This window comes from Castanea sativa, chromosome 9, assembly GCF_040712315.1.
Source record: "Castanea sativa cultivar Marrone di Chiusa Pesio chromosome 9, ASM4071231v1".
NCBI classification, from domain to species: domain Eukaryota; kingdom Viridiplantae; phylum Streptophyta; class Magnoliopsida; order Fagales; family Fagaceae; genus Castanea; species Castanea sativa.
This window is the reverse complement of record NC_134021.1, coordinates 30,218,826-30,230,757: the sequence shown is the minus strand read 5'-3', so window position 1 is coordinate 30,230,757 and position 11,932 is coordinate 30,218,826. Positions and strand designations below refer to the sequence as shown.

Below are 11,932 nucleotides of genomic sequence, written 5' to 3'. Positions count from 1 at the left end.
CCTGCCCAATTCTTCCTAAACATACTTAAAGATGGATAAAAACTCAAACCCAATGCACATATTATAACAACCAACAATATATACTAACAGTTTCATAGGCATAAAACTTGTCCAAAACCCATAGTTAGATAAAACCCAAAATCAGCAAACATAGGCATTGACAACCCATAGTCAAATAAAATCCAAATCACAAAATATAAAAAAAAAAAAAAAAAAAAACATTTCTAAAATGGAGTCCTAAAATCAACAATTGTCATCATTAGTGAACCCGAAAATTTTACAGAAGGTTGATAAACAAAATAAAAGAGGGAGAGAGAGAGAGAGAGAGAGCAGTTGAGGATGTTATCGATTGGGGTTGTATTCAGTGTCGACCAAGGAGAACAACACCTAGAGAGTACAAATGCTAAATCCATAGAGGGAATTAGTCGCTCTAATGAAAAAGAGGAGAGAGAGAGAGGGAGAGGGAGAAAATTAGGAAGAGAAGGTTGAAGAATTTTAGAGGAGAGTGGAGCGAGACAAAAATTGGAATGGGGAGAGAAAAAACTCATGCAGGTAAGAACATGTCCATTTTGAACTATGACAGTGTGTGGGCTCCACTTTCTCAAAAATTTGAGTTTTAGAGGTGAGAATTACACCCCAAGAATAAGAACCAAACACAAGTCTGATGAAGTTGAAAGAAAAATAAATATAGAAATATAAGATATGGGTTAGAGGTCAGAGGTTTGAGTGATGAGAATTGAGTTTTGAATTATCTCTAAACCAAACACATTTGAGTCCGTAAAACTTCAATCATAAACTCCATGAGTGTGAAGCCATTAAGCCATTGCAAGCTCAACGCTCATGAAGTTGTGTGCGCTACATGAATCAATCAAACAAGGTGAAGATATTGCTAATGCTCCATTGCATTATCATGGACTCTGGTGCAACTGCTCCATTTACAGCATGCAGGGAAATGACAAGGACTTCCTTGGATTTTTGTATTGTCTTCCATGATCACATCAACCGATAAGTGTTATCTTCACAGCAAGCCTTTGTTAGGAATAGTTTCTTAGATGTGTGGCTTGGACTCAACTTGTCATTGCAGTTGTAACACAAGCCTTCCTTGCTGCATTCTCTTAGCTCAGTACTAATGAGTGGAGGAGCCTTAGTTCCAGGTCCATCTTGTGCTAGAGTGCTGGGACATTCAGAGGATTATCACGGTTTATCGCTTCACGGAGTCATGCCAGTCCAATAGAAATTGAGAGGGGCATCGTCTAGTAAGCACATCCATTTTGATGTATCTTTGAAGCCCTTGACAAAACAACTAATTTGGCGGTCTTGTGATAAAGAACTTGCCTTGGCCAAGAGCTTCTCAAACTATGCCTGATAATCTTTCACCGAACCATGTTCTTCGTTGTTTCAAGAGTTCTTCAAAGCAGTCCATGAACTGTGTTGGATAACCGTAACACACATGTAGCCCTTCCTTGAACTCTTTCCACAGGGTCACTCCCTTCTTCTGTTTGAGCAGCTAATATCATTTTTGAGTTTCACCCTCCAAGGGAAGGAAGCAAGAGCAACTTGATCTTCAATGGGAGTCTCGCGTAGTTGGAGACGCTACTGCCCATGTCTATTGTGTTGAGCATTAGAGCTTGCTTCCTCATCTCCGTAAGAATGGCCAGTGTTGACTCTAGTGAAAAGCTCCACAATAGTCCATTAGATTTAGTTCTTGCTAGCCAATTACCAAGGAACCAACATTTTGCTCAAGTTGCTGATCCTGATGCTCTATCCCCAGTCTTTGATACCACTTTGGAAATTACATGGTGTCCTTGCCTATTTGTAAGGATTTAGGAAGAACAAAGAAGGATGAAAGTTGTAATTAAGTAAGAATTCTCGGTAACAGCCTAACAGGGGGCTTCGAGAATGCAATAATGTTATTCACCATCTAGGGCTCATCTAACTAATGCTTACAACGGTAACATGATAAGTATGCCAACGTCTTTCTCCTACAAACAAGCAACAGAGACCTATATTTGCAGAGAAATGCTACGTACAAAGACCATATCTGGGGCTTAAAATATTCTCATCTTGACCCAACACTATCATCATTGTAATTACACTAACTGCTCTTTAAATAACTTCTGCGTCATGACATAACGATGGGTTATTTGAGACTAGTAGTGTGAGAAAAATTTAGAAAAATGGCATCTCTTCCCATAGAATTTAAACTAGGGGATTTAGATACTTGACATTTTCAAAATTCCATGAAAATTTTCATTCAACTGCTTTGGTAACCCAAATTGAGGAGATCAACATTTTATATTTTCAAATTACAACTTGGAGTAAAATTTCACCTCAAAATTCTTTGACTAAATACAGAATAAAGGAGAATTTTTTAAAAAAAAAGGTTGGGTGAATTTCTTGCCATAAAAGATATTTTTTGATACCGCAGCACTCACTTTCACTCACACAGTTACACCACTTCACAGGAAAAACAGCAATAGGATCAAAATTTGAATCAAGTACGTAAGTTAAACCCCATAACCACAGCTGATAACAAATGAATCTTTGAAAAGTAGTAATAATTACATTACCAAAGACCTTTATATTGATGCCAAGGATATCCGTACATTATTCATGGAAGCCATCATACAACTATGATCAAATCAAACCTCACCTTTAGCTTACACGCAAACACCTGATACAGCATTAATACTAGGTAATATTCGATCACACTTTCTAGGGTGAAGGTTGGCCAAATTAAATATTCTCTTCCAGGTATAAAATTGATCCATCATCTCTTCAAAAATAAAAAATAAAAGATCCATCAGGCCCAGCAAATGCATGCTCATGAAAACAATAGAGCTTGAAACAAGTGCAGGGATATATAAACACTATGATATTGTCTCATATATATTTCAAATACAACTGGTTACTTGACAGAATTCTTTATACAATTCCACACAAAAACAAAAAGAAGATGAAACATTTAATGGTATTTTCTTAGAATATCTCAGACCAACAGTTTTGATTTTATTGGTTATTTACGTGACTTGTTTAACCACAGCTGCTGCTAAAAGTAAAACTTCTAAAGCATATAAGAGAAATAAGCTATAAGTATACCAATTTGATTGTCACCGTTCCACCAGAGTTATCTTTGTTCACACGTTTTCCATGATTTAAATTTGTCTATGTACACAGAAGGCACTTGTGAAGTGCTGCATGATATAACATAATAAGAATATCTTTGTCCACAAATCTGTTATTTTCTACTCTGGAATCAATCAGCTAGGGGCTTAGCAGCTTGAAGCATTTCAACTACAAGAGTCTTCACATCCCTAGAAAGATATAAGAAGATATTAGTTTGCTGAAAGAAACTAATTCAGCTCAAACAATGCAGCCAAATATTATATTAGCAATCTTTTTAACCTATTATCTTTTGCTAGAGACAGTATATGCATGGTCAAAACAAAATTTCTCAATGAAAAGGACGGAAAATTATCAAATTTCAGCTTGGGAAAATTTAAAATATTACAGTATTCAGAAAAGGATTTCTGTAATTAAAGGGAAACAACAAGCACACTGCAAGAAGCAGTGACCTCTCTTATTGCAATAACACAAGAGATATAGCAATGATTACATTGCAGGGGATGCTACACCTCCTTCCACACTCCCGCGTATGTTTCCAAGTGAACAGAGGACAATAGTAAGGAACCCAGAATATGAAGAATAAGTTTTTCCGACCCACAGTTTACATGACACTCTACGGAGACTTGGAAATCTGTTGTCATCATATCCTATAACATATTATGGCTATAAATATGGTGTATCTCTGAGGATATCTGCAGGGCCACTTAATGTTTATTTGGTCCTTTTGAGTTGGTTTCAAGAGTTCATGTAATGTACTAGCCTCCTCCCCAACTTAGGAGTGCTGGTGGCACGTTGGTCCTTCTGGGGTATGCCCCTTTGCTCTTGTGGGGTACAAAAGCAACGCTTTTCCATTGTTGCATATCATTTGATATTCCATAAATTGGTATCAATTTTTATTAATGACCACTGTCTAGTATCAAATTAGCTAGAACCCTTGCAGCATAAACTCAAATAATTAGAGTGAAACAAAAGCAGAAGAGCACATGTGAAGAGTTCTCAAATAAAATGTCTCACTTTCTATCTTCAGCACGCCTAGGGAAAGGAATTCGAAGCTTGAAATTTGTCCCTTGATAACCAGCCTAAAAGAAGAAACAAGAGAAAGTTCAAAACAGAAAATGAACGACTTCTTTGTAATCCAAAAGTCAATTTTTATTTAACGTGAGTGACCAAAAAAGAAATAGGATCAAATACTAAAGTAAAGCCCCCTTTAGCTCAACAAAAGAAAAAAATGAGTTTTCAAAAATATAAACAGCTACGAAAAACAAATGGTTAAACATTAAGAATACCTTAACATTGAAACCAAGGCTATCCAAATCCAGCATGTAAGCAAAGTCCACCTGCCGAAAAATCAAATTCCAGCTTTTATGAAGTGAATCAAACTCATCTCTATCTCTCCTGCCCACATATGGGTGTGGGGGCATGTAAGTGTTTCATTCTTTAAAACAGCATCATAAACACATCCAGACAATTGAAGAATGCACATGATACACCCAGGTCACACAGGTAGACTCAATTGATTCTGGTGTAACCATACGGCACCCAATTTATTGGACCTTATCACTTTTAATTTTTACCAGCCAGGGCAGTCTTGGGTGTATAAATAATGAGAAGATATCCTACACTGATCTAGAAACAAAAAGAAAGAAAAAAAATCATCTGCTTCCCAGTTCAAAGTATGAGTGATATTTCAGATTACCGGAATTGATGTCCAGTGCTGCACAATGACTTTTGTATCTTCAGCATGATCTCTATTCATATGAGACTGGAAAAATAGAGTTTTAATTAAGGAATACAAATGGCTGAAGTTTGATAAGAAAAAGAAAATTTTATCACAAAATATTAAATCCCATACAGCAACAGGCTTAGAAAACTGGGCTATTGGATCAACTTTTGCAGATTTGTACTCCTCTCCACTGAACTCTGAAAGTAGAAGCAAAAGAAACGTACATTAAATGAGAACAGGAAAGAAGATTAAAAAAATAAAATAATAGTATAACAATTTAGCAGAAAGCATAAGTGACCTGCAGGGCATCAAATCCCCCTGTCCCTCTCAAGGACAGAAGAACTTGAAGAAGAATTGGACTATGATCAAAAGAAGAAATATAAAAGACTGTTATGGTTCACCAACCTCCTGATCCTAATTGAGCTGTGGCAACCCCTGAAACATACCGTACAACTTTTGGTACAATGCGCATAAATTGAAAGTCACCAAAGTCAACCTTCAAATCAAAAGTATTGATTTAGTAGTCCACTTACACTAAAAGGATGTTGTGGGGGGGTAGGGGAGAAGAATGCTAGAGAACAAGAGTGCAAAAGTTACCCAAAATGCATTTGGATGTCTTGCCAAATATGCAGTACGAATGGCAGCTACATCATTTTCAGAAACCTAAATGATTGTTAAAAACAAAGATGTGAAGTCCTTGCAGAGTGGAATAGAAACATAAACACAAAACAACAGACTAGAATAGAAACAGAATCAATTAAGATACAATGCAACACTTGAGAAGGTTATAACTTACAGAAATAGCATCACCATGCAGAGTGATTACTAAATCAGTCCTGTCCTCAGGATCTCTAGCAACAAGCAATGAGCACTTGGGATTTACTGTTAAGTCCTGCATAAAATAGCAATATGGGACTCGGAGAAGACTGAACTTTCTAAATCAAAAAGAAGAGATTGCAACTTGCAAGCCTTATATAATGGTAAAGTTAATACCATGTCTATGGTTAACACAGTTACACACACATAAGCATAGCCGCATAGGCATATTTATATGCTGTATGTACATGGACCTGGACCTGGACCTGGACCAGAATAATATGTGAAGAATGATAAATCATAACCTAGCTTTCTAACCTAATCCAGCATATATGACATGCATTGGTAGAATCCGATTCTGAACAGAGCCGAGTTGCAAATACTTATGAAAACAAATATTAGCAGGCCAGTCAATTCAAATCACCAAAGCATTTATCTTTACGGGAAGCATTCAGAAGATTCCTTCACTATCTATTATCAATCAACTAAGACAGTCTCATTCTTTAACCCTATATATTATGTATCATTTTTCTCAGTTTCTCAAAAGAGAGATATTTCGCAATTGAACATGAAGGTTATATCCTGGAATGTCATCAGCTGTATAATTCTCCAGTCTAATATAAACCAAAAAAAATAAGTATTGGAACTGGGCAAACTTTTGCATGAGCTGCCAGGCTGCTGACTGCTAATATTGGAGATCCATCTGCAACACAGGCAAAATCAACCATCGACCCTGATGGATAGCCCTCATGCTTCTGCACATGAAAGGGAATTCAGAATAAAGATTAGCCAAGGTCAACAAAATTGGAAGAACAATGAGTAGCACAATAAAACATCTTTTTTTATTATATATAAGTGAGTAGCACAATAAAATATCAACCAACAGGAAGATGCCATGAACATTTAAAGTATATCAAAGGTGCTTATAACATCATAACCACATAGTGACTGTAAATATAAGACCGATATTAATCCTACGTTACGTATGAAGCAATGTAAATTTTATTTTACCAGAATATTATTTCCTGGATAAGTGCAATTTCAGTAAAATAATGACTACCAACACAACTCCATACATGGCATAGAAATGAAATAAGAGTTTATTATACCAAAAAGTTATAACAGCAAATTCAAATTTCGAATGGGCTTTTGTTTGTTGGGACCAATTGGCTTTTATGTCAGCATCCATCTATGACATTGACATCCAAGGTCTCAATAATTCAAGCTACTTACTTTAATTTCAAGTTGCGGGGGCTAAGAAAAGATTGAGTCATGGACTCCTCTGTGCAACAAGCAAAGTATCTTGAGGCTTTCCAACCCACATAAATTTTATTATTAAAAAAGAGAAGAACTCATTATTACAGATTAACAGATTGAGTTGTGGACTCCTCTGTGCTGCAAGAAAAGTATCTTGAAGCTCCAACACACATAAATCCAATTAATATGAGAAAAAACTCATTCTTAAATATTAACTTGTTTCATTTTTCTCAATCTGATTTTTTCTAACTCAAATGTGTACGAACAGCATATTTAATAACAAATGTGGGCATGTTAGAATTATATTTTACTTTTTGTTATAATTAATTGGCCATTTGGGATTAAGACTTTTTGTTGTTGTAATTGGTCATTTTTCATTCAATCAGGCGGGAAGCCCATATAATCACAACTCTACAAATCTGTTACATCATTCCAGTAAAAAGAAGCCCTCAAAGTTATGTCGTAAGTGATCCCATTATTGAGAAATACAGATTTTTTTTATTGGTTAGTTACAACACATGCACCCGATGGGCCTTGAACTTATAACCTCATTCTCCATCTTACTCTCTTACAAGGGGAGGAGGTGATATTTGAGCTAGAGCTCAAATAAAACATTAAAACAAGAACTGCCAAATAAGATGTCAGATTTCCATTGATGATTAACTCATGTAGAAGTCATGAGATTCTGTATTACATTCAAAGAATTGTCCAAGATTCAGTGAATATCTATACTAATGTCATCAATCAGAATCAACACTAAGAACAAGCACAAAACGAAATAACAACCCTGAACTTATCAAAAAGGTGTTTCAAAAACCTGAGATAACGTAGAGAGCATTCCACGCACGCTGTGATCAAGCACAGTTCGAATTTCCTCAACTGGAGGAAGCCGAGCAGCTTTTTCCTGTAATAACAACAACAACTCAAAATCAACAAAATCCAAATGCATTTTTCCATCCACAATCTTTCCACTCCTACATAGAAGTTTAAAGCATTAGCGAGCTCTTACACGCGTAATTCAGAAACAGATATAAAATGGAAACAAACCCACACAAAAAAAAAAAAAAAAAAAAAAAAACCTGATGTGCTTGAATGAGTTGAAACACATTGGAGTGATCTTTGTCACCATCTCCAGCTGACACAGTCTGATTCAGAAAAACAACAACAATATTTTACCATTAGCTCGGATTTGATCACATGGAGTGCTCTTACTATTTGCATAGCTTCAATTATTCATCAATCAATTATTGTTACAATTTTCTTTTATTTAATTTTCAAAATAATCCATCAATCACTCAATATACAAATTACAAGATGAAAATACTAATATCATTGAAATATTCTAAAGAATTCAATTAAAACAGAAAATAAAACCCTAAGCTCCATTAAAAGCTGATGTGATGTTGACAGGAAATTCAAAATTTTTTGAGAATTTGAAAACAGAATTCAGTAGGGAGTGATAGTTTAGACTTTAGACAATTGTAACAAGTTTTTTCCCTCACTTTCTCGGCAACCAAACGGAATAAGTGAATTTATTTTGAGGAAAATGATAAACGACGAAATAAAACATTAACCTGAGGCTGAGGATTTGTTGTGGATAGAGGAGATGAAGCAGCCATGGCGATGGCGAGAGGAGGAGTTGAAGGAGAGTTGGACTTGGGATTCGAGTGGCGAAACTGTAAATTCAGAGAAGTATTAAGGGCATTTCTACTGCCATTAATGCGGGAAAATAGGAAGGTATTCGTCCACGGCGATGCCACAGTCCTCATCTCTTCACCTAAAACGCCCACACCCACAACTACCCTCGATTATTTTTTCTTTCTTTATAATTTTTTTAATGCCTATTATAAAATTTTAATTAATGAAATGTTATTATTAAGCATCAATTTATTTTTAGTGGTGGTAAAGTTCGAACCAGTATACAAGTATAGAGTTTTTTTTTTTTTTTTTCTTGAGTTAATTAGAACTCACAATATCAAATATCATATACTTCATATATTATTATATATAATAAAAATTATGTTTTAATATTTATAGTTATGCCACATAAATATCCTATCTAATTGTTTACGTGTACAACAATAAAGAAACTTCATTTGGTGGTGGTGGTGTTCGAACCCGTATAAACGGATAGAAATTTACTATTACATCAATTCATTTTTAGAGGTGGTGATGTTCGGACCCGTATACACATATAGAGATTTATTATTTTTTTTCTGAGAATTAAAGTTAATTAGAATTCACAATATCAAATATCATATACTTCATATATTATTATATATAATAAAAATTATGTTTTAATATTTATGGTTATGCCACATAAATATCCTATCTAATTGTTTACGTGTACAACAATAAAGAGACTTCATTTGGTATAGAACCCTATGCACACACAAGTTGCATCAATATCTCATTTTTCTTGTTTTTTGAAATCATAAGTTGTATAGGTCTGTTAAGGTTTTTGCCTCTACAACATTATTAGAAGTCATGCTACATGAGCCTTTATATGGGCTCTCCAATTAGGGTGATTGACTGCTATCGAGCTTGAAGTCAAGCTTGTCTAGATATATCGAAGAGGTGTTGAGAATCCATAAACATTTTTTTTTTTTTTCAATTGATCTTGGATCTTCATCTTGGACTTAAAAAAACACATCATAAATTCAACAAAACTCAAGGTACGGTTTTCCAACAATCACTCTCTAATCTAGACTCCATTATCATCAACCTTAAGACTCATCAACAAATTTCACTAAATCCCTACAATTGCTTTGGTCAGCAACTTGGTATAAGGAATGTCAATCCTTGCTAGTCATATATTTATAAACTCATTAGCTTTTGGTTTTGGATTAAGATGATATCTCAGTAATTGTCCAAATCTCATGATGAAGAATAACGTAAATGTTAGCATTCAAAACCTATTCAATACGTGTTTCATGATCTTCCTCGATTACTCTCAAAAGACTTTCACTCCCCAAATAAGTTATACTACATCTCCAAGAAGAAGAAATCTAAACAAATAGAAAAAGAAAAAGGTATAAAAATCAAAGAGAGAATTGAATAAAGTTAAAAAATGGAAAAGAAAAAAAAGCAGAAAAATGAACCAAATGATTTTTTTTTTTTTTTTTTTAAATTATGAAACTATGGGACCGGCTTCCAAGCCAAAGAAACCGACCACCAAGTGCTCTCATGCCTTCTGCATGTGGTAGCAATGGTGAGTCCTGTAGTTTCCTTACAGGAGTGGAAGTGACCTCCTAGGCGTGAGGTCGTGTGTGTTCTGTGTATCCCAACTTGTAACCAGTGTAAGAGAGTTTTTGAAAAGTCTTGGTTGCGTTTTAGAAACAAAGTTATGGCGGAGGAACTTGAGAAAATGTGGAGTAAGCTTTCGTTTACAAATGAGGAAGACGAAGGTATAGTCTTGGAAGCAACTGCACTAAAGCTACAAGGGCTATAGGAAGGAACTGTGTGGTGATGAAGGTCCACACCACCAGAAGTGTAAGTCTGGATGCGTTGAGGAAGAATTTGAGAATGTTATGGAAAACCAACTAGGGAGTTCAGATTTCGGAAATAGAGGATGATCTCTTCCTTGTAGAATTTGGCGATGGAAAGGACAAACAGAAGATCTTAGATATGTGCCCATCGAGTTTTGAAAAGCAGTTGGTCCTCATGTAAGAATTTGAGGAAAGAGCTAATCCCTAAAGATATAGTCATGAAGTGGGCGCCCTTTTGGATACAAATCTTCAACATTCCTCTAAAGAGCAGAACAAAGGAAACGGGTTGGACCATTGGATCAAAGATAGGGGAGGTAATGGAGGTGGATGTCTCGGAATCAGGGGTGCAATGGGGCAAGTTCTTATAGGTATGAGTTTGTATAGATGTCATAAAAAAACTAATCCGAGGAAAGAAAATAAATATCGAGGGCAAAGAGAGTAGATGGGTGATTTTCAAGTAAGAGAGACTTCCTAATTTTTGCTATGGTTATGGGTTACATAACCATGCAATTAAGGATTGCCCTCAGAGGTAGGTGGAGAAGAGCCGGCTGGAAGAAAGTAATATGCAATATGGGGCTTGGTTGAGAGGGGAACCTTAGAGGAAGAATGGATGGGATTTGGTCTTGGGGGGTCGGGGAAAGGGTCTGTTGCACGTCCAACGTCCACCAGAGTCATCTTGAAAAAGCAATCGGAGTTGATAGGCACAACTGACACGTGATAAAAGTGAATGAGATCATGTACAGCTGCCATCAAAAGTGAAACACAACGTCTCATTAGGAGAAATCTCAAAGTCAGAGGAGCAGAGGAGTAAGGGGGATGGTTTACACGAATTAGGTATAGTTAATGGAGTACCAAGAAAGTGTGAAGAGACGATAGCCCAAATTAGTGAAAATGCATCAAGCTTGAAAGCACCCCAGGATGTAAAAAGGGCAGAAATGCGTGAAGCCTTCGAGACACCAAAAGGCAAGCCCAGTTTTGAATTCAAGCTAGAACCAACTTTTCCCTCAATGGTCTCTGAGTTGAAGGAGGGTGAACCCAAGCCTGAGCTAGGGCCAATGGTTTTGACATATGATCCAACAGTGGGCTGGGTTGCGAAAAAACTCGGCCCATCAAGAAAACACTAGAAATGGCTGGTAAGGGCTGAAAAACCAAATGAGGCCTCGATAGCTGTAGATGGGTGATTTTCAAGTATGAAAGACTTCATAATTTTTGCTATGGTATGGGTTACTTAACCATGCCATTAAGGACTACCCCGAGGGGTGGGCAGAGAAGAGCCAGCTGGAAAAAAGTAATACGCAATATGGGGCTTGGTTAAGAGGGAACCTTGGAGGAAGAATGGATGGGATTCGGTCCAAGGGGGTTCGTGGAAAGGGTCTGTTGCACGCCCAAAGTCCGCTGGAGTCTTCCTAAAAAAGCAATCAGAATTGACGGGCACAACTGACACAGTTGACAAAAGTGAAGGAGATAATGTGCAGCTGCCATCAAATGTGAAACACAACGACTCATTCGGAGAAATCTCAAA

The 11,932-nt window shown here is 36.3% G+C and overlaps 1 protein-coding gene across 2 annotated transcripts; it reads right to left on the bottom strand.

The window, feature by feature from the left end:
- Positions 1-2,552: 2,552 nt before the first annotated feature.
- On the bottom strand, positions 2,553-8,739 carry LOC142610684 (non-canonical heme oxygenase HOZ, chloroplastic). Of its 2 annotated transcripts, XR_012839853.1 has the most exons (13): positions 8,497-8,739; positions 8,002-8,067; positions 7,740-7,826; positions 6,322-6,420; positions 5,646-5,741; positions 5,447-5,512; positions 5,255-5,345; positions 4,979-5,046; positions 4,823-4,888; positions 4,413-4,463; positions 4,141-4,205; positions 3,100-3,314; positions 2,553-2,776 (listed from the first exon to the last, which is right to left on the bottom strand). XR_012839853.1 is itself a non-coding variant. In XM_075782571.1 (12 exons), the coding sequence occupies exons 1-12, from the start codon at positions 8,689-8,691 to the stop codon at positions 3,257-3,259; spliced, it is 1,008 nt and encodes a 335-aa protein (XP_075638686.1). In that variant the 5' UTR covers positions 8,692-8,739; the 3' UTR covers positions 3,075-3,256. The 2 variants fall into 2 exon arrangements, 1 of the variants encoding a protein (XP_075638686.1); XM_075782571.1 differs by lacking the exon at positions 2,553-2,776 and having other exon boundaries at positions 3,075-3,314.
- Positions 8,740-11,932: the final 3,193 nt, after the last annotated feature.